The sequence below is a fragment of the Notolepis coatsorum genome (genome assembly GCF_963971535.1).
Source record: "Notolepis coatsorum genome assembly, chromosome: 3".
In the NCBI taxonomy this organism is placed as follows: Eukaryota; Metazoa; Chordata; class Actinopteri; order Aulopiformes; family Paralepididae; genus Notolepis; species Notolepis coatsorum.
Genome location: NC_140167.1, coordinates 5,322,444 through 5,346,947, shown reverse-complemented (window position 1 = coordinate 5,346,947; position 24,504 = coordinate 5,322,444). Strand labels below are relative to the sequence as shown.

Below are 24,504 nucleotides of genomic sequence, written 5' to 3'. Positions count from 1 at the left end.
AAAAGTACAAAGTATACAAACCTAATAATACTTGAGTAAATTACAAATCCCCCAAAACAGAACTTAAGTATTGTAACAAAGTACAATTACTCAAGTACTTTACACCCCTGGTTATAGTTTCCTTGGTTTCTGACATGATGACCCTTCCTTCTGTTATAGTTTCCTTGGTTTCTGACGCGATGACCCTTCCTTCTTTTATAGTTTCCTTGGTTTCTGACATGATGACCCTTCCTTCTGTTATAGTTTCCTTGGTTTCTGTCATGATGGCCCTTCCTTCTGTTATAGTTTCCTTGGTTTCTGATGTGATGGCCCATCCTTCTGTTATAGTTTCCTTGGTTTCTGACGTGATGACCCTTCCTTCTGTTATAGTTTCCTTGGTATAGACTGGTTTCACTGGTTGCTAGGGAACAGTCTATATTTCCCAAATGTATGTCCTGTCATTTATTTGCATTAGCAAACATTGCAACAAGGAATAAAACGTGGGTATTTTTTTAAATGTTATTCTTGTCACTTTGAAACCATCTTATACAGTATCTAACAGAGAAATCAAAGCATTCTCATCCATAAAAGATGAATTTGTCTGTTACATTTCATGTCAGTTAACTAGATTCTAATAGATTATGTTCAATCAATCGTTTGAATTCTGAAGTGTGGTGAAACATTTTTTTGATTTCTTTCTGCTGACAAGGTTGATCCGTTGTAGTCAGTATAATGAATTGTTCATCAACATATTATTTTCCGTGTGCATTGGTAGAGTTTTGCAACGCGGTCTCATCAGAAAACGTAAATAAAGTACTAATCTCGACCACAGGAAAAAGGGTACATAATGTACGTTATGTTATAGCCATACGTACTATATTTACGTATTGTATACTGTATCAACCAGTCCTGCATGGGCCAGGGAGTACACAGATACTGGTCCTTACAGTTTGCAAGCATACCATCTGACAAACAAACAAATAATCTTCTAAAATAATCTTCTTGCATTGAACTCATAAAAAAAAAATCATATTGCTCTGAATTTTTTTCTACTTTTCTATCTTATCCATGAGCATTATGCGCATATTAACTGTTGCACTATGAATTGGAAATGGGGGACCCTGATGTAAACAAGACAAACATCTTTCTCTGGTCTGCATCCCCTTAACAATTGTGTGTATTGAGCCGTATACTGTATTGTACCCATTCTGCAATCTGTTAAATAAAGTTTTCATTCATCATTCATTCATTCATTCATTCATTCATTCATTCATTCATTCATTCATTCATTCATTCATTCATTCATTCATTCATTCATTCATTCATCCATTCATTCATTCATCATTCGAAATGATTTGTAATACATCTTTTGGATGCAACCACTAGATGGCGACAGTCACCAATTTCCTTCCCTGTACTTTTATTGTGAAACGATTAAGATCTGGGCAGGAGTCCAAACCCGGAAGTGCCTCGCCACTGCGCACTGCTCCACTGACTGCGCAGCTCCAGAACTGAACTCTCTCTCTGGGTTGGAACTAGGAACTAGGATCGGCCTCGTAATAAATAATAACAAACAAACAAACAAACAGCAATGTGTTTGACGAGGAGTGTTCAACTAATGTTTGCATTAATGTAAATCCGTGCCCACTTCTCTCGTCATGTGAACGGAGGTTCTAGAAGGTAGGTATGCATGACTGCTGCCTGTGTTACTTATTACTACTATTGCTACAGTAGCAGGACAGACACTTGTCTGTTTGGACTTTTGACAAGTTGCTGCTCCATTGATTGAATGAATGATTGAAAACTTTATTTAACAGAGTGCAGAATGTGTACAATACAGTACAGCTCAATACACACAATTGTTAAGGGGATGCAGACCACTGAGAAAGACGTTTGTTTTGTTTACCTCATTGATTGATTGATTGATTGATTGATTGAAAACTTTATTAACAGATTGCAGAATGGGTACAATACAGTACAGCTCAATATACAATTGTTAAGGGGATGCAGACCAGAGAAAGACTTTCGTCTTGTTTACATCAGGGTCCCCCATCATCCAGCCTTAGTGGATTCAGGGCACATGATTAATAATGCACATTTTGATAAGAGGAGTTTTGCCATACATTTGGATATATAACTGAGTAACTGACTGTGTTTCACTCGAGTATGTTTGACTGCCCAGTGCCCACTAGCTGGTGTACCCAACCTCTACTGTGCTCAACCAATCCGAGTATAAATTCTCTACTAAGTCAGGGTGTAAAGTCCACACTAGACGACTAGTAACTAACTACTAGGCAGGTTGTAACCAGAGGTGAAAGAAGTACACAGTTCATTTACTGTGAACATTCCCTAAAAGTATAAACAACCTGGTAAATGAGTACTCTCTGGTAAAAGTCCTCCATTTAAATTATACTTTAAGTAAAAGTAGAGATTGATTGATTGAACATTTTATTTAACAGATTGCAGAATGGGTACAATACAATACAGTACGGCTCAATACACACAATTGTTAAGGGGATGCAGACCAGAGAAAGACTTTCGTCTTGTTTACATCATGGTCCCCCATTTTCAATTCATCATAACATACACGACATACATGACATACAGATAGACAGTACTGCTACATCTATAATTTATGACATACCAGATTTACAAATACAGTAGTTTGTGATACAAAAATAGTCTAAAAAAGAGAGTATACATTTGATGAAGAAACTGTACATTGTATTTAATATTGAATGTACTTAAGTATCTAAAGTAAAAGTATGTATTCTACATGACGTTTGTTGTGTATTCCAGTGCTTTGGAGCATTACATTCTCGTTATGTTAAAGTGGTATGTGGTCCAGTTATGCTCCTCTGATTAAAGTTATGTTAAAGTGGTGTGTGGTCCAGTTATGCTGCTCTGATTAACGGTTATGTTAAAGTGGTATGTGGTCCAGCTATGCTCCTCTGATTAAAGGTCATGTTAAAGTGGTATGTGGTCCAGTTCTGTACAATATTGTAAAGACTGCTACAAAGTGAATGTAAACAGCAGTAACATCTCACCCAAATAAATGCTACAGTGAGCAGCATTTACTGTTCAAACAGATGCCATAGTGTGTTTGCAGAGACAGTGGACAGTCACATGTCATACTCCTAATTTAATATGATTACTCGGAACAGTGTGAACTTGTGTAACATGACTCGACAAAATGTCAACCAGTTCATGGAGTCAACTTTTTTTCTCTAAGTTGCTCAGGCAGACTGGCTTGTTGACATGTTCAGACATGTTCAGACGACAGAGCTGAGCTCTTCTGCTGCACACAGTGTCGCCAAACATTTTACATTTAGTCATTTAGCTGAACGCTTTTATCCAAAGCGACTTACAAGTTCTGTACGACAAGTCAGCAGGAAGGGCACGACTCTTTCAGTTGAGTAACAATGTTCATCAAACTGTGTTGAAATGTGGGTGCTGCATAGTAGTAAAGAGACATATTAGTATAGTAGGAAGAGTGCATGGTAGTAAGAAGGTTAGTGTTTCTTTCAGATATTGATTGAAGAATAGTGTTTTTAGTCGACGGCGAAAGATTGGTCGTGTTTCGTCTCCATAACTGTGGCGGGAAGTTCGTTCCACCATTGTGGAGCGAGAATAGGGGGAGCATGTCTATGTTCCCCGGGTCCTATGTTCCCCGGGTCCTATGTTCCCCGATTGATTGATTGATTGATTGATTGATTGGAAATTTTAGACCACCAGCCCTGATTCCAAACTCTAACCTTATGGAGCCCTGTAGCTCTCACCTCCATAGCCATGAAGTGCTTCGAGAAGCTAGTAAAGGGCTACATCTGCTCCTCCCTCCCCATCAACATGGACCCCCTGCAATTTGCATACCGCCCCAACAGGTCCACGGAGGACGCCATATCCCATGTGCTGCACACAGCAGCATCACACCTGGACAAGAGGCAGGGGAACTATGTGAGAATGCTATTCATCGACTACAGCTCGGCATTCAATACCATAGTCCCTGACTCCCCTCCATACTCATAGCCAAGCTCAGGGACCTGGGCTTGGGCTATGACCTCTGCCAGTGGGTCTTGGACTTCCTGACTGGCAGACCCCAGGTGGTGAGAGCAGGCAACTGCACCTCCTCATCCATCACCCTCAACATAGGGGCCCCCCAGGGCTGTGTTCTGAGTCCCCTCCTCTACTCCCTGTACACACACGACTGTGTGGCTCAGCGGAGTAGCAATACAATCGTCAAATTTGCTGACGACACAGTGGTGGTGGGCCTGATCTCTGCCAACGACGAGAGGGCCTACCTGGAAGAGGTCAAGGTCCTGGCGGGATGGTGCCAGGAAAACAGCCTCTCCCTGAACGTCAGCAAAACAAAGGAGATGATTGTGGACTTCAGGAGGTCGGGGGTCAAGGACTACAGCCCCCTCAGCATCGACGGGGCACCGGTTGAGAGAGTCAACAGCTTTAAGTACCTCGGAGCCTACATATCCGAGGACTTGACATGGACCACACACATTAACAGTGTTGTGAAGAAGGCACGACAACGCCTCTACTTCCTCAGGCGCCTAAGGAAGTTCCAAGTCAGCCAGAAGATCCTTAAGAACTTCTACTCATGTACAATAGAGAGCATCTTGACCGGCAACATCACCTCCTGGTTTGGGAATAGCACTGCACAAGACCAAAGCAGACTACAAAGAGTGACACGTTCAGCCGAACGCACAATTGGAGGGGGGCTCCCCACCCTCCAGAACATTTACTACAAGCGTTGCAAGGGCAAGGCTAAGAGAATCATTAAAGACTCCAGTCACCCGAACAACTGCCTCTTTGAACTGCTGCGGTCAGGCAAGCGATACAGGAGTCTCAAGGCGAGCACAGAAAGACTCAGAAGAAGCTTCTATCCCCAGGCCATCAGGCTGCTAAACGAACAATGAATGAACACTACACAACAACAACCACCAAACGCACATAGCACACACATCCACACGCACACACTCACTTTAAACAAACACACTGTAGCACCCACTCCACACACTTATAGCACACACCCACTTTAAACAAACACACTGTAGCACCCACTCCCCACACTTTATATTTATGGATGAAGGATTGCACTACAACTCGTACACCTTACTGTAAATTGTACCTAAAATTGTACCTCATCCCATTTCTGCTTTGCACTAGATAGTACTGTACATTAGTACACTGCATAGTATTGTGTATTGTATATTATATGGTAACTCAGAACATTGTACATATGTCTATACCGAACACTGTGACCTCATTTTCTTCTTCTAAATTCATGCTATATTATGTTATTATGTTATTTGATACTATCTTGTCTAGCACAGTCTCTGGAGCGTAACAGTAAGAAGCATTTTGTATGAAAGTATTCTGTACTTCTGTATGACAACTATTAAAGAACTTGAACTTGAACCAACTTCGAAATGAAAAATGTATAGGATCAAATGAAAACGACTACTTACTAAAAATGGGTGTTTAAAAATACTAAAACCCCCCAAAAAAAATCAAACACTAACAAACATTCAGCACCGACAATGGGGATGCTGCCATCTTAAACAAAAAAAAATCGTTATTTTTATTTTTATTTTTAAAGCTCCGGGGCTCTAGGGGGCCCGGCCGGGCCAAATGTGGGCCGTAGTTTGGGGACCACTGATCTACAGCTTGTTGCATTATTTCATGCATTGATATTATTAATAAGACATAATCTCTAAGCATTTACAATGTAGACTTGACTGGCACATCTTTTAAATCAAGTAAGTAGTCAGGTGTCCTAGGGCAGTGGTCACCAACCCGTCGATCTTGATCGACTGGTTGATCTTTGAGACCTTCCCTGTAGATCTTTCCCTGAAAAAAATAAATGTACATTCTTTTTCTTTTTCTTTTTTTGTATCTTTCCCTGAGAGTCCACATTACAGTTCTACTTTTGTTTTGATGTGAAAAGTGATGCTGCATAAGATTACTGCACTTAGCACTGACTGAGAAAGTACATATTACAGTTCTACTTTGACAAACATATTACAATTAGCATTTTCTAATGTTAATAATATGAGAGTCCACATTACAGTTCTACTTTTGTTTTGATGTGAGAAGTGATGCTGCATAAGAGGACTGCACTTAGCACTGACTGAGAAAGTACACATTACAGTTCTACTTTATAAAATGCTAATTGTAAATATGTTTGGCAATGTTAATTAATAGGAGAAGGTACACATTACAGTTCTACTTTTGTTTTGATGTGAAAAGTGATGCTGCATAAGAGGACTGCACTTAGCGCTGACTGAGAAAGTACATAATAGTTCTACTTTGACGTTTTAATGTTGGACCAAAGCATTGCATGTAATTAGAATACAGGCAAATACAAGTCATTTAGTTTAAAGTACAATCTTGGCTGTCTTTTTCTCTCAACGCTTCAATAGGTAGATCTTGCCTTCACCAAAAAAAAAATAAGTGATCTTGGGCTTAAAAAGGTTGGTGACCACTGTCCTAGGGGGTTGTGTGTGTGAGGGGAGGGGGGCGCGGAGGGGGGAGGAAAGCTTCAGGGGCCTATAGATCATCACTTAATATGGTACCTGGAAAATCAGGAGGTAGCATGGAAAATGTTTTCAAGGCAAGCGTGGGAACCCTGATGTACCTGGCAAACTGAACTGTTTGTATTACAGTCATATTCCGACTTAACTGAATGCACATGTGTGTGTGGACTACTGTACTATTACAGGTATTGAAATGAACAATGCAACTTCCTTTAAAAAAAAAAACCTTTTTTTTTTATGAATAATTAAATATCGATATTTCGGGAAATCAGTATTGAAACCGTTTTAAATATTCAGAATCGATATGTATCGATTTTCGATCTTTTTGACACCACTACTCTGCCCCTGTCTCCCCAGCAGCAGGCCTCTGCCCCCGTCTCCCCAGCAGCAGGCCTCTGCCCTGTCTCCCCAGCAGCAGGCCTCTGCCCCCGTCTCCCCAGCAGCAGGCCTCTGCCCTGTCTCCCCAGCAGCAGGCCTCTGCCCCCGTCTCCCCAGCAGCAGGAGGCACCATGGGCAGGAGGGGCAGCAGCAGCACGGCCCGCAGCGTGCCCGTGGTGCTGCTCTGCCTCGGGGGGTTGCTGTTCGCCAACGTGCTGCTCTACCTCTACCTGGACTCGGTCTACCAGAGCGACGCCGCGCTGCGCCCCGTGGCGCCCCACGGTGGCGGCTGTCCGCCCGGACACTTCAAGATGGCCGCCATGCACTCCAACTGCTCGCCGTGGCTCCAGTGCGCGCAGATCAACGCCGACGTGCGCAAGCTGAAGCTGATTGGCCAGGGGGCCGTGAAGCAGGTGAGCTTGCCCAGTGTTTATATTGTTTATATTATATATATATATATTATTTATTTATATATTTTTATTTATTTTTATTTAATATTTTATGTTTTTATATATATATATTAATTTTAAATTGTAAATGTATATATTATATATATATATTATTTATTTATATATTATATATATATTATTTATTTATATATTTTATATTTTTATTTATATTTTATTTTTACATTTTTATATATTATATTTTTTTGCTTGGGGCCAGTTTAGAAACAGACGCATCTATCCCAGTCGCCTGAATGCCTTCTACAACAGAACTGCGTTTCCACGTCTCTGATTGGCCAGGTCATTTCTGGTCATGTGACATGTACGCCCAATCGTGGGACCGCAAGTTTCTACACTGGTTAAGCTTAGGCGCTCGTTCGAAGTTGGTTAAGGTTAGAGTTTGTCTTAGAGCATGGCGATAGAACGCCAGGTAGTTTGCAGGCTGTTAGACCCGGAAATAGGCGCAGAACTTGCTGTCCCACGATTGGCGCGCACATGTCACATGACCTGGCCAATCAGAGCGCAAAACTCGAACGCGGAAACGCAGTTCCGTCGTAGAAGGCATACACGCATCCCAGTCACAATGTCCTGTGAAAGTAATCCTTGCTTGTTTTTATTTGGTCACCAAGTAACGTACGACCACTAAAAGTGGTTGTATTTGCCACTGAAACTGACGTCTAGCTCAAACGGAAGTCTAGTTCAAACTGAAGTCTAGCCCAAACATAAGTCTAGCCCAAACAGAAGTCTAGCTCAAACAGAAGTCTAGCTCAAACAGAAGTCTAGCTCAAACAGAAGTTTAGCTCAAACCGAAGTCTAGCTCAAACCGAAGTCTAGCTCAAACCGAAGTCTAGCTCAAACTGAAGTCTAGCTCAAACAGAAGTCTACCTCAAACCGAAGTCTAGCTCAAACCGAAGTCTAGCTCAAACAGAAGCCTAGCTCAAACAGAAGCCTAGCTCAAACTGAAGTCTAGCTCAAACAGAAGTCTAGCTCAAACTGAAGTCTAGCTCAAACAGAAGTCTACCTCAAACCGAAGTCTAGCTCAAACAGAAGCCTAGCTCAAACAGAAGCCTAGCTCAAACAGAAGTCTAGCTCAAACCGAAGTCTAGCTCAAACAGAAGTCTAGCTCAAAACAAAGTCTAGCTCAAGCAGAAGTCTAGCTCAAACCGAAGTCTAGCTCAAACCGAAGTCTAGCTCAAACTGAAGTCTAGCTCAAACAGAAGTCTACCTCAAACCGAAGTCTAGCTCAAACCGAAGTCTAGCTCAAACAGAAGTCTAGCTCAAACCGAAGCCTAGCTCAAACTGAAGTCTAGCTCAAACCGAAGTCTAGCTCAAACCGAAGTCTAGCTCAAACTGAAGTCTACCTCAAACCGAAGTCTAGCTCAAACAGAAGTCTAGCTCAAACCGAAGTCTAGCTCAAACAGAAGCCTAGCTCAAACAGAAGCTCAAACAGAAGCTCAAACAGAAGTCTAGCTCAAACCGAAGTCTATTTCAAACCAAAGTCTAGTTCAAACTGAAGTCTAGCCCAAACTGAAGTCTAGCTCAAACAGAAGTCTAGCTCAAACAGAAGTCTAGCTCAAAACGAAGTCTAGCTCAAGCAGAAGTCTAATATTATTATATTTGACCAGAATTTATCCCATTTGTCCGTGACATTGAAATATTCCCGATGCATGAACCAGCATCCCGATGCGTGAACCAGCACCATGTGTTGACACATCTGCAGACACATCTTGCACTTGTGTGCTTGCCCTCTCTGTGTGTGTGCGTGTGCGTTCAATAGAAAGCTAGCCTAGCTCGGCACAAACAGCTGGTCGTGGATACGGACCAGCTAGCCTAGCTGTTGGCCTAAGACACCTCTCCCCGGGGGTTTTAAGCTAAGCTAGCTGGTCCGTATCCGCTTCCATTCACTTGCGCCGTGCTAGGCTAGCTCGCAAACCGGATAGCTTACCACCGAACACACACACAGAGAGAGGAGATCAGTATCCATCTTCCCGCCTGACTCTGGAGAAGAAGATGGCGAGCGCATTTCCCCCCCCCCCCCCCCCGTAACGTGTTCCTTCCTTCTAACCCGAGCGCTTCCCCTCCCCGCCCGCAGGTGTACCTGTCGGAGTGGAAGGGCCAGAAGGTGGCGCTGTCGAGGCTGGCGTCTCCGGAGTACCAGGAGGACTTCCTGCACGGCCTGGCGATGCTGCGGGCGCTGCAGGGCCCCCTGGTGGTGCGGCTGGTGGGCCTGTGCCCCGAGGAGCTCAGCCTGGTGACGGAGTACCACCCGCTGGGCTCCCTGCTGAGCCTGGACGCCGTGCTGGCACAGGACCGCCACCGGCACCGCGACACCTGGCAGGTGCGCAGTTCAGTTTCAGTTGATTTATTATTATTTTTAACACTTTCACTGCCACGCCGTGTTTTCCTTTTTACCCCCTTGAATGCCACGGTCCACTCCCAATGTTAACGTTAATATCGCCTAATCTATGTTTTAAATTATGGCTATGTGTCTAATCTGCCCGTCGCTTATCAAAGAATCATTTTCCAGTCAGTGCTGTCAAGGCAGATTGGTTTTCTATCGCTTCATTTCCGTTTGAGAGCATTTTGAAAAGCACTCGTTTTCGCGGAAAAAACAACCCATGCCTATGATAATCGCCTTTTACTGGAATATTCCAGAACGTTGTCATTTGTCTGCCTATTTATGAATCGTTTTCAAATAAACGCTAGATGATCGATAGTATGTGTGCGCACGCACGCCCGTGCCGCGCGCTGATAATCGGTGCTCTTATTTCCTCATGGCTTTTACAGTCAAAACAGCCATATCACATAAACACTTATATATCCGTGAAAACGAGTCTGATTATCCTAACACTGATAACATAGACCGCGCCGGCGGTCCCTGGATCTCCAACGGTAGGCTCGCGTGATGCAATATGATTTCAGATCGCTAATAAAAAAAAATTAAAATTAAAAACCCGAGAATACTCGTGACGTGGCATTCAACGGTCGGGGGGTAACCCCAAGAAAAGCCGTGAAAGTGTTAAAGTACACATTAATAAACATTTCTGTAAATGTGTCCGTTTTAGCCAGCTGGCTAATTCGCAACTGTAGTCCTTTTGGCGAGATGTTATACGACCGACAATACACCTAGAACAGAAGCATTAAAAGTAAAACACAGTATTTACAACACAATCCAACATCATAATAAAAGCAATAATAAAATACACAATGAAATGAATGATTAAAAGTGATTACATGTTTGATTTGTTAATATCCAGGTATTGAGTTTTTTTTGTAAAGGTGTGGTAGGTATTGTCTTATTTCAGTTGGTACAGTCAGTCAAATTCACATTCATTTCTATTGGGATCATAGATTCATGTAGACGCCCCCCCCCCCCCCCCCCCCCAGTGTTAATTTTGTCAGCTATTTTAATTTTAGTTTTAGTCTTAGTCATGTGTTCAAATGCTCCTTTTTTCGTTTTCATCATTTAGTCGCCTTCGTTTATTTTTCTTTTAGTCAACTACAGGTCTGAGCATTTTAGTCTCAGTCAGTTTTAGTCTCGATTTTGTCTTTTTAGTTTTAGTCTAGATTTGCGACACGTGGCAGGCGTGCCATCATCTACACTCACAGCACACACATCCACACGCACACACTCACTTTAAATAAACACTCACCGTAGCACCCACTTTACTCACTTTAGACACTTTAACACACTTTATATTTATTGGTAAGGAGATTTGCACTACAATTCATACTTTTTTGTAAATTTTGTAAATTGTATTGTAAATCAGTTACAAATTTCTTTCCCTACTCTGTATTGTATATATTAGGGCTGACCTTTGATTTTTTTTTTTGGAATTCGAAGCTTCGGGGGCCGAGATTTGATTTTAATTCGAAGCTTCGGGGGGGGGAATGTATAAAAAATATATATATAATTAAATTTGTTGTTGTTGTTGTGGGACTTGTACAGCACTTTGTTCAACTTTGTCAGTGCTGTAAAGTTTAAACCTTTTTAAATCTTAGACAAACTAAACACTGCTTTCATGAAATATTGTACTTGCCGTCATTTGAGGCTTTATAAAAGCAGCACAATGAACACAAATCTGTCAGTGCCGAGTCCGACCTCATCCTAAATAACAAACAGCATTGCTTGTTGTAGTTAACAAAGAGAGGCAGAGTTGATTTAGCAAAAAAAAAAAAAAATAATAATAATAATATTCATTTTATGTTTTGTTTTTTTATAATCGAATTTTATTTTCATATTCGAATCCCATGCCCATCGAGCTTCGAAGCTTCGAAGTATTTAAGACAGCCCTAGTATATATATGTATATTGAACACTTCTGTTTACACTTGTTTACGTACTTTTGACTTTCTATTTCATACTCATCTATTTTTATCTAGCGCACTCTCAGGAGCAAAACAGAAAAAAAGCATTTCACATAAAAGTATTCTGTATTTTTGTACGACGACTAATAAAGAACCTTGACACTCGGCAGGTGCGCCTGCGGCTCGCGGTCGACTACGTGTCCGTCCTGCAGCACCTCCACGCGGGGCCGGCGGGCCGCCGCATCATGTGCGACTCCAACGGCCTGGACAAGACGCTCTCGCAGTTCCTGCTGACCAGCGACTTCCACCTGGTGGTCAACGACCTGGACGCCCTGCCCGAGGTGGTGGACGACGCCCTGCCGGTGAAGTGCGGCCACCGGGAGCTCACCGGGGACTTTGTCGCCCCGGAGCAGCTCTGGCCGTTCGGCGGCGACGGCCGGTCCTTCTCGGACGAGCTGATGCCGGGGTACGACGAGAAGACGGACATCTGGAAGGTTCCCGACGTGACCCGTTACCTGATGGGGCGCGTGGCCGGAGTGGACATGGCCCACTTTCACCTCTTCCGGATCCACGAGGAGTGCAAGAGGAGGGACCCCCGGCTGCGCCCCTCGGCGCTGGACGTCCTGAAGGCCTACCGGTCGGTCTACACCAACATGGTGCGGGACAACGCGGGCTCCCGGGACATGTTGTAGTAGCGTGGACGCAGTGCTAGGGCTGGGCGGTAAAATTATCGCGATATATTTTAATAATCGATAATAATAATTTTATTTTTATTTTTTTTGTTTTGTGACCTGCAACAGCTTTAAAACCAGAGACGGTGGACAGACTTGTCTTTCTTGCCTGCAACTTAAAGTAATGGCTTTGCTTGTCCAAATGACAATACTGACCAAATTGAGATTTTATTTTCTCTTGTCCATTTATTTTGTTTGCTTTCTAATTTAAAATGCAGTTTGAAACCGTCTGTACACAGTAGGCTATGTGTGCTAGCAGAGCTAGTCTCCAGTCACGAGTCACGGTGCACATGATGTGCGGTGGTTTGTCCACCAAAAAAGCGCCAAAAGATAGAAAATAAACTAGCAGAGCCAGAACTGTCCAACTCCCCTGGAGCCACAGCCACTTATTTTGGTACTTTCACTTTCAAACCAGCTGCAGCCTGAGAACTGGAGTGTCAGGGGCTGTAACACTAAAGATGGCAGCAAAGACAAAGAATTGCTGAAAAATAAATTGTTGTTTTAAATAAAAGCAATAAAAAAAAACTTTTTTTAATACTAATACTAATCGAACGATATGAATTTTTTTTATCGTGATAAAAATGTTGGCCATATCGCCCAGCCCTAGTGGACGCTCACTTTGATAACACTGCGTGTGTAAAAAGGTGATTTTATAAATGTACATCTACAATGTCGACTGGTCCTCTGTGTTCCTTACGGCAGAGGAGGGTGGAATGTTTTGCCGTGTCGTGTGTTCATTGTGTCAGTATTTTAAGATAAGTTTAAGTTAAGATAAGATATATTCCTTTTGTTGATCCCTTGGGGAAATGTGAGTGTCATAGCAGCAGGGGGGGGGGGGTACAGGATTGGGCAGCGTAGTAGTAGAAAGACATAAGTATAGGCAATGAAATTGGATCTGAATATGAGAAAATAAACAGTGTAATCAAAGGTGCAGATGAGGTATATTATACCATACAATATGGGCAATAAAGAATTAGAATCTGAATGTATACTATGAGTAAAGTAAACAGTATACAAAAGGTACCCTAACTGACATGATATACGTCATACGTTGTGGTCCGTGCAGTTTTTGGTGGTTTAAGAGTCCGACACACTTAGTGGTTAAGAGTCAGACACACTTAGTGGTTAAGAGTCAGACACACTTAGTGGTTAAGAGTCAGACACACTTAATGGTTAAGAGTCGGACACACTTAGTGGTTAAGAGTCAGACACACTTAGTGGTTAGGAGTCGGACACACTTAGTGGTTAAGAGTCAGACACACTTAGTGGTTAAGAGTCGGACACACTTAGTGGTTAAGAGTCAGACACACTTAGTGGTTAAGAGTCAGACACACTTAGTGGTTAAGAGTCAGACACACTTGGTGGTTAAGAGTCGGACACACTTAGTGGTTAAGAGTCGGACACACTTAGTGGTTAAGAGTCAGACACACTTAGTGGTTAAGAGTCAGACACACTTAGTGGTTAAGAGTCAGACACACTTAGTGGTTAAGAGTCAGACACACTTAGTGGTTAAGAGTCAGACACACTTAGTGGTTAAGAGTCGGACACACTTAGTGGTTAAGAGTCGGACACACTTGGTGGTTAAGAGTCAGACACACTTGGTGGTTAAGAGTCAGACACACTTAGTGGTTAAGAGTCAGACACACTTGGTGGTTAAGAGTCAGACACACTTAGTGGTTAAGAGTCAGACACACTTAGTGGTTAAGAGTCAGACACACTTAGTGGTTAAGAGACACACTTGGTGGTTAAGAGTCAGACACACTTAGTGGTTAAGAGTCAGACACACTTAGTGGTTAAGAGTCGGACACACTTAGTGGTTATTAAGAGTCAGACACACTTAGTGGTTAAGAGTCAGACACACTTAGTGGTTAAGAGTCAGACACACTGAGTGGTTAAGAGTCAGACACTTGGTGGTTAAGAGTCAGACACACTTAGTGGTTAAGAGTCAGACACACTTGGTGGTTAAGAGTCAGACACACTTAGTGGTTAAGAGTCAGACACACTTAGTGGTTAAGAGTCAGACACACTTAGTGGTTAAGAGTCAGACACACTGAGTGGTTAAGAGTCAGACACACTTGGTGGTTATTAAGAGTCAGACACTGAGTGGTTAAGAGTCAGATACACTTTAGTTGTCAGACATTTCTGTCACATTTTAGAAGGGATGTTGAGTCAGACAGACATGTAGAGACACACCACTAGGACTGTGAATAGTCCCTAAGAATACCATTTGAATAGATTAGATTCACTTTATTGTCATTACACAGTACAAGACAGTGCAACGAGATTGTGTACGTCCAACCAGGATGTGACAATCAACAGTCGGTTGCAATATAAGACACATAAATAAAACTGTACAGTAAAGTGCAATGGTGAGAATAAAAAATAATCATTAAAATAATCATAATCAATAAAGTCTACATAAGCTATGGCTATATACACAGGTATACAGTGGGCTATGTAGAGTTTTGATTCAGAAGTCTGACAGCTGAGGGGAAGAAACTATACGTGGTCCTGTTGGTTCTGCCTGGGAGGCTGCGGTAGCGTGGCCCAGAGCGAGCACCCCGCAGGCGGGTGAACAGTCCATGGTTGGGGTGAGAAGTGTCTTTGATGATGTTCCTGATGAATAGGCTAAAATTAGGCAAATTTGATATAAATTAGAATATTAGCTATATAATGCTTTCAATTAACAAGTGCATTGTCTTCAGTCCACCTCGAATCAATGTGGTTTTTTATTGTTTGCATTTTAAGGGTAGTTTGGTATTCAAACGCATGTATTCAGGTTGAAATTTGAATATTGAAATGAATTATTACAGCCCTACACATCACATGTATGTCAGTGAGCAATGCCATGGGTCTAACCCTGTAGCTTTAAATAACATGTTTAATTTAATTTGTATTTATTTGTTTAGCTATAACAGGTTTGTTTATGTTGGTATTGCTTGTAATATTATGGATTGGGTCTCATCATCTAGAGATAGTCTCCTCTTTTCGGGAGAAAGACTATGTCGTGATTTTGGGGGCACTTTTATTTTGAAGGGCAAACTCGACCCCGGAAGCACAGTCGACACCGGAAGCGGCTCGACGCTCCGGCGTTGAAAACAGTAAACACTAAATGTTGCCAGGTTTCTCTCCAAAGATGCTGATAATAATCATAACAAAATGCATAACCACAACGATTTCACCCCCTCAATTAACTAGTCAGTCTTTTACCGAGTGAATTGTAATTTTGTTTTGTGATGGACGAGAAGCTGATCGCTGTCATCACAGATTATCCCGAGTTGTACAACAAGAGTCTCCCCTCCTACAGAGAGCCGCTGCTCAAGCAACGGGCATGGAGGAGTCTGAGCGCCCTGCTGGGACTCACAGGTCAGTTATTAGTATTATATATAGAGTTATTATTATTATTATCATATATATTATACATGGAGGAGTCTGAGCGCCCTGCTGGGACTCACAGGTCAGTTATTATATATATAGAGTTATTATTATTATTATCATATATATATATGGAGGAGTCTGAGCGCCCTGCTGGGACTCACAGGTCAGTTATATTATTATTATTATTGTTATTATTATATATATAGAGTTATTATTATCATATATGGAGGAGTCTGAGCGCCCTGCTGGGACTCACAGGTCAGTTCACCTCACAACAACCAGTTAGGAGTTATTATTATTATATAGAATTTAATGTAAAAAAAAAATCATCAGTCTTACCTCCTCTGTCATGTATGTTGTGTATGTCATAATTGATTGATTGATTGAAAACTTTATTAACAGATTGCAGAATGGGTACAATAGATACAGTACGGCTCAATACACACAATTGTTAAGGGGATGCAGACCAGAGAAAGACTTTCGTCTTGTTTACATCAGGGTCCCCCATTTTCAATTAATCAGAACATGACATACAGATAGACAGTATCTATACATTTATGACATACCAGATTTGCAAATGCAGTACTGTTTGTGATACAAAAAGAGTCCAGAATAGAGATTATACATTTGACGTAAAAACTACATTGGAGGAGGTTGGGGGGGGGGGGGGGGGACGACGACGACACTGTACAACTGTACAAGCAAAACTGTACATTGGAATATTGGAGGGGGTTGTCATTATGAATTGAAAATGGGGGACCCTGATGTAAACAAGACCAGCAGTGATGCCAGTAACTAGTTACTCTAATCTGATTACTTTTTTCAGTAAATAGTAATCTAACTTGTTACTTTTTACAAGCCAGTAATGTGATTACAGTTACTTTTCCAAGTGGCTGTGCGTTACTATTTAGTTACTATCTCATAATGCTGATGATAAGAGAGCCAGGGGTACAGTCAGCTAGACCGGAGATGGGACGTGCGTGTATTGTCGCAGTGAAAAGGGTTAACTGTTTGGTAGTGCGGCAGTGAAAGGGTTAACGTCAGCTCAGTAGGCAGGGGTGTAAAAAGTACCCATAAATTATACTTAAGTGAAAGTATGGGTACCGTCTCAAAATCTTACTTGAGTAAAAGTCAGAGTATCTGGCTAAAAACACACTTGAGTAAAAGTAAAAAAGTTTCTACTTTTAGATGTACTTAAGTACTAAAAAGTAAAATAAATGTGTCTGACTGTCTATTCTTCTGATAGCAGGTGTTTAATAAAATATCCCTGCTTCCTAGTCTTGCACAAGGACCAATCAGCATGGGTATGGGCGGGTTCATTTTCCATTGATGGGGATTTGATTGGCTGTTTTTAAATAAAGCGCGGCCGCAGGATTAATAACGTTAACGTTAATTCGGCCAGAGAAACAAATACTAATTAAAATGGTTGGACCTGCAAGATTTGTACTTTGTACTTTGTAGGTCTGCATTTTAAATGTAAGGAGTAAAAAGTATGTTTTTTTTCTCTGAAATGTAATTGAGTAAAAGTACAAGTATACAAACCTAATAATACTAAAGTACTAATACTAATACTAAAGAGTAAAGTACAAATCCCCAAAAACAGTACTTAAGTATTGTAACAAAGTACAATTACTCAAGTACTTTACACCCTTGTCAGTAGGTAGTTATCATGTCGAGCAGATGGATCCATGAGAGGACTTGCGTTGTTCGATGATACAGACAGTTTCACTGGGACTCTGTTGCTAGGGAACAGTTTGGACACAAATGTATCTCCCGGCAAACTACATTATTGATTGATTGAAAACTTTATTAACAGATTGCAGATTGGGTACAATACAATACAGTACGGCTCAATACACACAATTGTTAACACATTGACCGCCACAGCAGGGGGCGTCTTTATTCAATGGATATAGTTTTAGACTGTGGCATTTGCGAGTGCTTAAAATGTATCTTATATTATATCTATGGGTCTAATAACGCTGTCGGGTCTCAGTGAGCTGCTTCTAGTCAACATTGCAGAGACAGATTGTTTTGCTCCGCTTTGTGTCAGACTTTGATGCCAGTTCTATTGAAGCCGGTATTCAAATTCAAAATATACTCGGCTATCTGAGGAAATATACCAACCAATATATCAAACGTTAGCTAGTTAACAAGGCAACACAACCAAAAAGGCACAAAAATGGTAAATGGCTGCATTTATATAGCAGCTTTTATCCAAAGCGCTTTACAATTTGTTCCTCACATTTTTACCCGTTCACTCACACATTCACCTGAATTGTGCCCTTCCTGATGACTTTGTCGTACAGAACTTGTAACTCGCTTTGGATAAAAGCGTTCAGCTAAATGACTAAATGTAAATGTAAATTCACACACCGACAGCAGAGGCGACCGTGCGAGGTGCCGACCTGCTCATCGTGAGCAGTTAGGGGGGTAAGTCTCTTTGCTCGAGGATACCTCGACACGCTGCCCGGATTACCAGACGACCGCTCTACCTCCCACAGCCACGTCACACCCGAATGAATGTTAAACAGGGTTCGCACAAGGTCTTTGACGTGCTTAAAGTGCTTGATTTTTTACCAAAAAAAGTCAAGGCCTGCAATTCCTTGAAAACAGCCCATTTTGCCTAAAAAGTCCTTGAAATTCAAATCAACTATTGGCATTGAAAGTTTTGTTCATCCATGATAAAATTGTTCTGAATCAAGAAATATAATCTTTTCATTTAAAGTGTAACTAATTGTCGGAAATTGGTTTTTAAGCCATAAATATTGGATCCGATTTATTTTCTATAAAAAAAAACTGCATTTTAAAGTGAATTGTATCCCTTTTAAAATGCCTTTTAAAATGAAAAATACTGCTTAGAAAAGTATGTGAAAGTCCTTGAATTTCATTTTGCAATGTCTGTGGGAACCCTGGTTAAACTCCACAAACTGTGGCCCCCCCCTTCCCTGTTTCAGAGCTGGACTGTCGGAAGCGCTGGAGGAACCTCCGAGACGTGTTCACCAGGCGGGTGCGGGCGGACCGCCTCCGCGGGGCTAACGGCAGCTACCTGAGGCAGTGGAGGTACAGCGCCGCCATGGCCTTCCTGCTGCCCTTCAACCGGCCACAAGGGGGCAGGACCACCACCACGTCCGGCAGCAACAGCGAGGAGGAGGAGGAGGAGGAGGAGCAGGAGGAGCCAGAGCAGCAGCAGGAGGAGGAGGACGGGGGGAGGAGGGGTGACGCGGTGGTCGCTGCCGGCAACTCCGATCCGCGGAATGGCCCCCCCGCCGGAACGCCCCTCTCCTCCTCCTCCTCCAATAAGCCCAAAGCCGAGTCGCCGTCGTCCATCGACGACGGTCACCACGGCGACGCGGCGCCGGGGGGCGTGGTCGGGTGGGAGGTGCCGCTGGAGTGGCAGGAGGCGGGGGAGGGGGAGCACGAGGACGAGATGTTCTTCATGAGCCTCCTGCCGCACATCAAGCGGCTGCCGTACCGCAAGAAGTGCGCCCTGAAGCTCAAGTTCCACCAGCTGCTGCACGAGGCCGAGTTCGACGAGTCCTGAAAACACTATCGTGCCGTTTTCTTTTATTTATTTCTTTTAATTATGTTTTTGGTCGATTTTTATTTCTTTTTTTCCAGGCAGTCCGGCAGAGAGAGACAGAGAGGAAGTATGGGAGATAGACGTGGGGGGAAGACATTCGGCAAAGGAGTCGAACCCGGGACGGCCGCGTTGCGCCGCAGCGCTGTACGTGGTGCGCCACCCTGGCGCCCCTATGCCATTTATTTTTAATTTAAAACTAAACCGGGGGCTCGTCTCGGTTACGGACATTTTCCGTAGACGTTGGAAGTCGGACCCCCCCCCCCGATAAGGAGATCTCGATCGATCGATAACGGTGGCGTTGAACCGGGGACTCTTCCGCCTGCTCGGCAGCGCGTGCCCTGGCGAGAGTGGACGGGGTCGTAGGTCGTGACCCTGCCGCGCGCCCACGTCGAGTGGACAAGATACAAGAGATACAAGAGTTTTATTTGTCACGGCATACAGGTATACAGTGAAATGCGGGGGGGTCTTGCCAGAATTGCGTGCTCTCGTTTTTTGTTCGAGTCTTTTAAAAAGTCTTGAACAAAAAAAGACAAAAAAAATAAATAAACTTGAAAAAAAAGAAGCATTCAATTGCCTTAAGTTCTGCCTGGAAGGATCTTCGTTATTTAGATATTGAACGCTGTAAAGCAGAATTCAAAATGAGCGCCAAATATGCCTGTAAAAATGTATCGTTGGTCGAACGTCAACAAGAGTTTGAATGCCTCGGTTATCATGTCACAATCGTTGCTGTTCATGTTCTCAAACTTGGGCCCTACTAGTAGGGAGGTCTACTACGCTCTGCTGTGATGTCATCACACGGGAGCTCCGCCCACAATGCTATTCAGAACACAGTTTTCACACAGACGATACTTTCAACTGGTGGAACAAACTGCCACTCAAACTGTAGCTAAACCCCCCCCCCCCCCCCCCCGGTGCCACACGATGGCGTTTGTTGGTTGATGATTTGTTGGGAGAAATGTCAAAATGGCGTCTGTGTTTTTCCATTCAAATAGCTCCTCCCCTTAAATAGGAGCCAACACAACTGTTATTCAACTCAACCAGTTACTGTAATCTTTCCTTACTGATCATTTTCAACGGACAATCATGTATTATTTACTCAGAAGAGAGTGCCTATATTTTCACATTTGCTGTTTATTGTTGTTGCTAAATTGGCCTTACATTTAATTAAGCTGTGGCATTAAAAGGTCTTAAATTATTACATTTAGTACGGGAGCATGCCTGTGCCCCCCCTCCCCCATATCACTGATGACCTGTCAATCAGCCCTTCCTAACCCCAGCTATACATGTTTGAGATTTATCTGGTGGGGGGGGGGGGGGGGCTTCTGTTATGAAGAAATGCATAGCTCAGTGTCTTTGAATCACCACTAGCATGACAAAATATATCTACCCAAGGAACCATTTTAATCACTTATATGTAAGTCTTATGCATAATTAAGGTGGCTTCCATTTTCAAGGAATTGAGACAGTTGTGTTTGTTTTTAGTCGCCAGCCCAAAGGAACCAATGTTCACTTCTACGCAAGACTTGTGCACAATTAACCCTTTCACTACCACACGATAGAAGGTTAACCCTTTCACTACCACACGATAGAAGGTTAACCCTTTCACTACCACACGATAGGTTAACCCTTTCACCACCACACTACAGACGGTTAACCTTTCACTACCACACTATAGAAGGTTAACCCTTAACGTAAAGGTTAACCGTCTGTAGGGTGGTAGTGAAAGGGTTAACCTGTAGTGTGATAGTGAAAGGGTTAACCTTCTGTAGTGTGGTAGTGAAAGGTTAACCTTCTATAGTGAGGTAGGGGAAGCATTAACCCTTTGTAGTGTGGTAGTGAAATGGTTCACCTTATGTAGGGTGGTAGTGAAAGGGTTAACCTGTAGTGTGGTAGTGAAAGGGTTAACCTTCTGTAGTGTGGTAGTGAAAGGTTAACCTTCTGTAGTGTGGTAGTGAAAGCGTTAACCCTTTGTAGTGTGGTAGTGATAGGGTTAACCTTCTGTAGTGTGGTAGTGAAAGGGTTAACCTTCTGTAGTGTGGTAGTGAAAGGTTAACCTTCTGTAGTGTGGTAGTGAAAGCGTTAACCCTTTGTAGTGTGGTAGTGATAGGGTTAACCTTCTGTAGTGTGGTAGTGAAAGGTTAACCGTCTGTAGTGTGGCAGTGAAAGGTTAACCTTCTGTAGTGTGGCAGTGAAAGGTTAACCTTCTGTAGTGTGGCAGTGAAAGGTTAACCGTCTGTAGTGTGGCAGTGAAAGGTTAACCTTCTGTAGTGTGGTAGTGAAAGGTTAACCTGTAGTGTGGCAGTGAAAGGGTTAAGGTGTTTCAACTTTGGCGTAGAAATCTCTCCCAACTCCGCTGTATTCCAGCTAATTGCACGCAGCTAACGGAGCCAATGTGTGAACAACAGGGTTACTTACTAATAATGTTCTGTTCCGCAACGTCAAGGTAAATGATATTTGCTGGCAAGGTGCCAATCTGTGGCCGGCGCTCGGTGGGCTGAAAACAAACCTGCAGGTTGTTGCTCAATAATACAATCTACTAGGGCTGTCCCCGACTAAGGATTTGGATGGTCGACTATGATTGGCCAACATTTGCCGTTAGTCGACTAATTGGTCAACTAAAAAAAAAAAGTATATATTTTTTTTATATATATATATATATTTTTTTATCATTCCATTTGGGCTGTGGGGGGTGCTTAATGTCTGAAGGAGTCGACTGAAGGCTTCTTGTCCTCTGCAAAAGCATGCAATTGGTCCACTGATGGATACATCTTGATATTTGTCTAGTCTAGTGTGTTCATTAGATGGGTGAAATCCTCTTTCAGTGCCTCTGTGCCTGTTTTCTTAGGCAGTTAGCCTCTGGTATGCGCGCCATTAGCGTTAGCCACGCTTCTAGGCCTCTTTTCTTTTGGAAAGAATGATAAAAAAAAAGTATAATATTTTATTTATTTATTTATTTTCGACTAAGAGGTTGGCAGTCGACTACGGCTCCTTTCGACCGATTAGTCGACTAATAGGGGTCAGCCCTACAATCTACGTTCCTGTTGTTGTGGGATCACACACACACTCACTCACTCACTCACTTAGTCACTCACTCACTCACTCACTCACTTAGTCACTCACTCACTCACTCACTCACTCACTCACTACACTCACTCACTCACTACACTCACTCACTCACTCACTCACTCACTCACTCACTACACTCACTACACTCACTCACAGGAGATCTGGTTGTGTTGGATGCATGCGCAGCGCAGGTAGCACTGTGAGTGTGTGGTTTGATCATGCTTGTTTTAATGATGGGGTTATTGTTTTGGTTTTGACATAAAGGTTTGTGTTCATGACCAACTGCAGAATGTCTATTCTGAAAAATAAAATAACATTTTGTACAAGTTCTTTATTATAACGTCCGTCTCGTGTCCGAGTTACTGTATTCTGTCCTCGTAAAAAGACACTGTTTAGGACTTTGGAAGTGGGTCTTTGGGCAAGTTGCCAAGTAATGATTTGGCCATTTGACAAATATAGCCTACTTTGGAAATATGTATCCCTGAATGAACTGACCCACTTAAAGGAGCATTCTGTAGATTCTCATCCTGAATCCTATCACTACTGTGAGGAGGACATGTGATCAGACATACAATGTTCCAACGTGTTGCGTTGCTGACGACGTTACTACACTAATTAAAAATTGTTATCTGGCTCAAAGAACACCAGAGCTGCACCCACAGCTAAATTCATCAACGGTGTGTGTTCAGCTTTATTCTGTTTTATATGTGTATTTTTGTTAAAATGTGTATATTGTGATGATGAATTGTATTTGATGTATGTTATGTGTGATAACCTTTTTTATCACTTTAGCTTGATGCCCTTTTTAACATCTTGTCCGCCAGGGACTACAGATGAAATCTAGCCTTCTCGCTAATTCTGGTGTATTTAAATGTTTAATGTTGATTAATATGCACTGTCCCTTTTGCAAATAAACTTAAACTTAACTAGTTAAGGGTCTAACGTTACTACACTAACTAGTTATGGGTCTAAAGTTACTACACTAACTAGTTAATGGTCTAACGTTACTACACTAACTAGTTATGGGTCTAAAGTTACTACACTAACTAGTTATGGGTCTAAAGTTACTACACTAACTAGTTAAGGGTCTAACGTTACTACACTAACTAGTTATGGGTCTAAAGTTACTACACTAACTAGCTGAGGGTTTAATGTTACTACACTAACTAGTTATGGGTCTAAAGTTACTACACTAACTAGTTAAGGGTCTAACGTTACTACACTAACTAGTTATGGGTCTAAAGTTACTACACTAACTAGTTAAGGGTCTAACGTTACTACACTAACTAGTTAAGGGTCTAATGTTACTACACTAACTAGTTAAGGGTCTAACGTTACTACACTAACTAATTAAGGGTCTAACGTTACTACACTAACTAGTTAAGGGTCTAACGTTACTACACTAACTAGTTATGGGTCTAAAGTTACTACACTAACTAGTTAAGGGTCTAATGTTACTACACTACTAGTTACTACACCAACTAGTTAAGGGTCTAATGTTACTACACTAACTAGTTATGGGTCTAACGTTACTACACTAACTAGTTAAGGGTCTAACGTTACTACACTAACTAGTTAAGGGTCTAATGTTACTACACTAACTAGTTAAGGGTATAATGTTACTACACTAACTAGTTAAGGGTCTAACGTTACTACACTAACTAGTTAAGGGTATAATGTTACTACACTAACTAGTTAAGGGTATAATGTTACTACACTAACTAGTTGAGGGTCTAGATGTCTGTTCACCAATTCACTAGAGGTTTGTTCACCAATTCACTAGAGATCTGTTTTAGTTCACTAGAGGTCTGTTTATTAGTTCACTAGAGATCTGTTTATTAGTTCACTAGAGAAGATCTGTTTATTAGTTCACTAGAGGTCTGTTTATTAGTTCACTAGAGGTCTGTTTATTAGTTCACTAGAGGTCTGTTTATTAGTTCACTAGAGGTCTGTTTATTAGTTCACTAGAGGTCTGTTTATTAGTTCACTAGAGATCTGTTCTCTAGTTCACTAGAGATCTGTTTATTAGTTCACTAGAGGTCTGTTCTCTAGTTCACTAGAGATCTGTTTATTAGTTCACTAGAGGTCTGT

The 24,504-nt window shown here is 42.2% G+C and overlaps 2 protein-coding genes across 3 annotated transcripts; both read left to right on the top strand.

The window, feature by feature from the left end:
- Nucleotides 1-1,471: 1,471 nt before the first annotated feature.
- On the top strand, nucleotides 1,472-13,058 carry pomk (protein O-mannose kinase). Of its 2 annotated transcripts, none has more exons than XM_084310094.1 (4): nucleotides 1,472-1,659; nucleotides 6,885-7,315; nucleotides 9,441-9,686; nucleotides 11,826-13,058. In XM_084310094.1, the coding sequence occupies exons 2-4, from the start codon at nucleotides 7,034-7,036 to the stop codon at nucleotides 12,345-12,347; spliced, it is 1,050 nt and encodes a 349-aa protein (XP_084166220.1). In that variant the 5' UTR covers nucleotides 1,472-1,659; nucleotides 6,885-7,033; the 3' UTR covers nucleotides 12,348-13,058. The 2 variants fall into 2 exon arrangements, with proteins under 2 accessions (XP_084166220.1, XP_084166219.1); XM_084310093.1 differs by having other exon boundaries at nucleotides 6,882-7,315.
- Nucleotides 13,059-15,493: 2,435 nt separating this feature from the next.
- Nucleotides 15,494-20,960, top strand: LOC311225146 (uncharacterized protein). The gene is made up of 3 exons (XM_084310350.1): nucleotides 15,494-15,752; nucleotides 18,722-18,936; nucleotides 19,069-20,960. Exons 1-3 carry the CDS (start codon nucleotides 15,623-15,625, stop codon nucleotides 19,306-19,308), a joined length of 585 nt encoding a protein of 194 aa, XP_084166476.1. The 5' UTR covers nucleotides 15,494-15,622; the 3' UTR covers nucleotides 19,309-20,960.
- Nucleotides 20,961-24,504: the final 3,544 nt, after the last annotated feature.

Bases quoted from the DNA above. Each gene is read 5' to 3' on its own strand.
- pomk (XM_084310094.1), top strand. From the start codon at position 7,034: ATGGGCAGGAGGGGCAGCAGCAGCACGGCCCGCAGCGTGCCCGTGGTG. The intron at 7,316-9,440 runs GTGAGCTTGCCC...CCCCGCCCGCAG, and splicing joins GCCAGGGGGCCGTGAAGCAG to GTGTACCTGTCGGAGTGGAA. The intron at 9,687-11,825 runs GTGCGCAGTTCA...GACACTCGGCAG, and splicing joins GGCACCGCGACACCTGGCAG to GTGCGCCTGCGGCTCGCGGT.
- LOC311225146 (XM_084310350.1), top strand. From the start codon at position 15,623: ATGGACGAGAAGCTGATCGCTGTCATCACAGATTATCCCGAGTTGTAC. The intron at 15,753-18,721 runs GTCAGTTATTAG...TCCCTGTTTCAG, and splicing joins CGCCCTGCTGGGACTCACAG to AGCTGGACTGTCGGAAGCGC. The intron at 18,937-19,068 runs GAGGAGCCAGAG...TCCTCCAATAAG, and splicing joins AGGAGGAGGAGGAGGAGCAG to CCCAAAGCCGAGTCGCCGTC.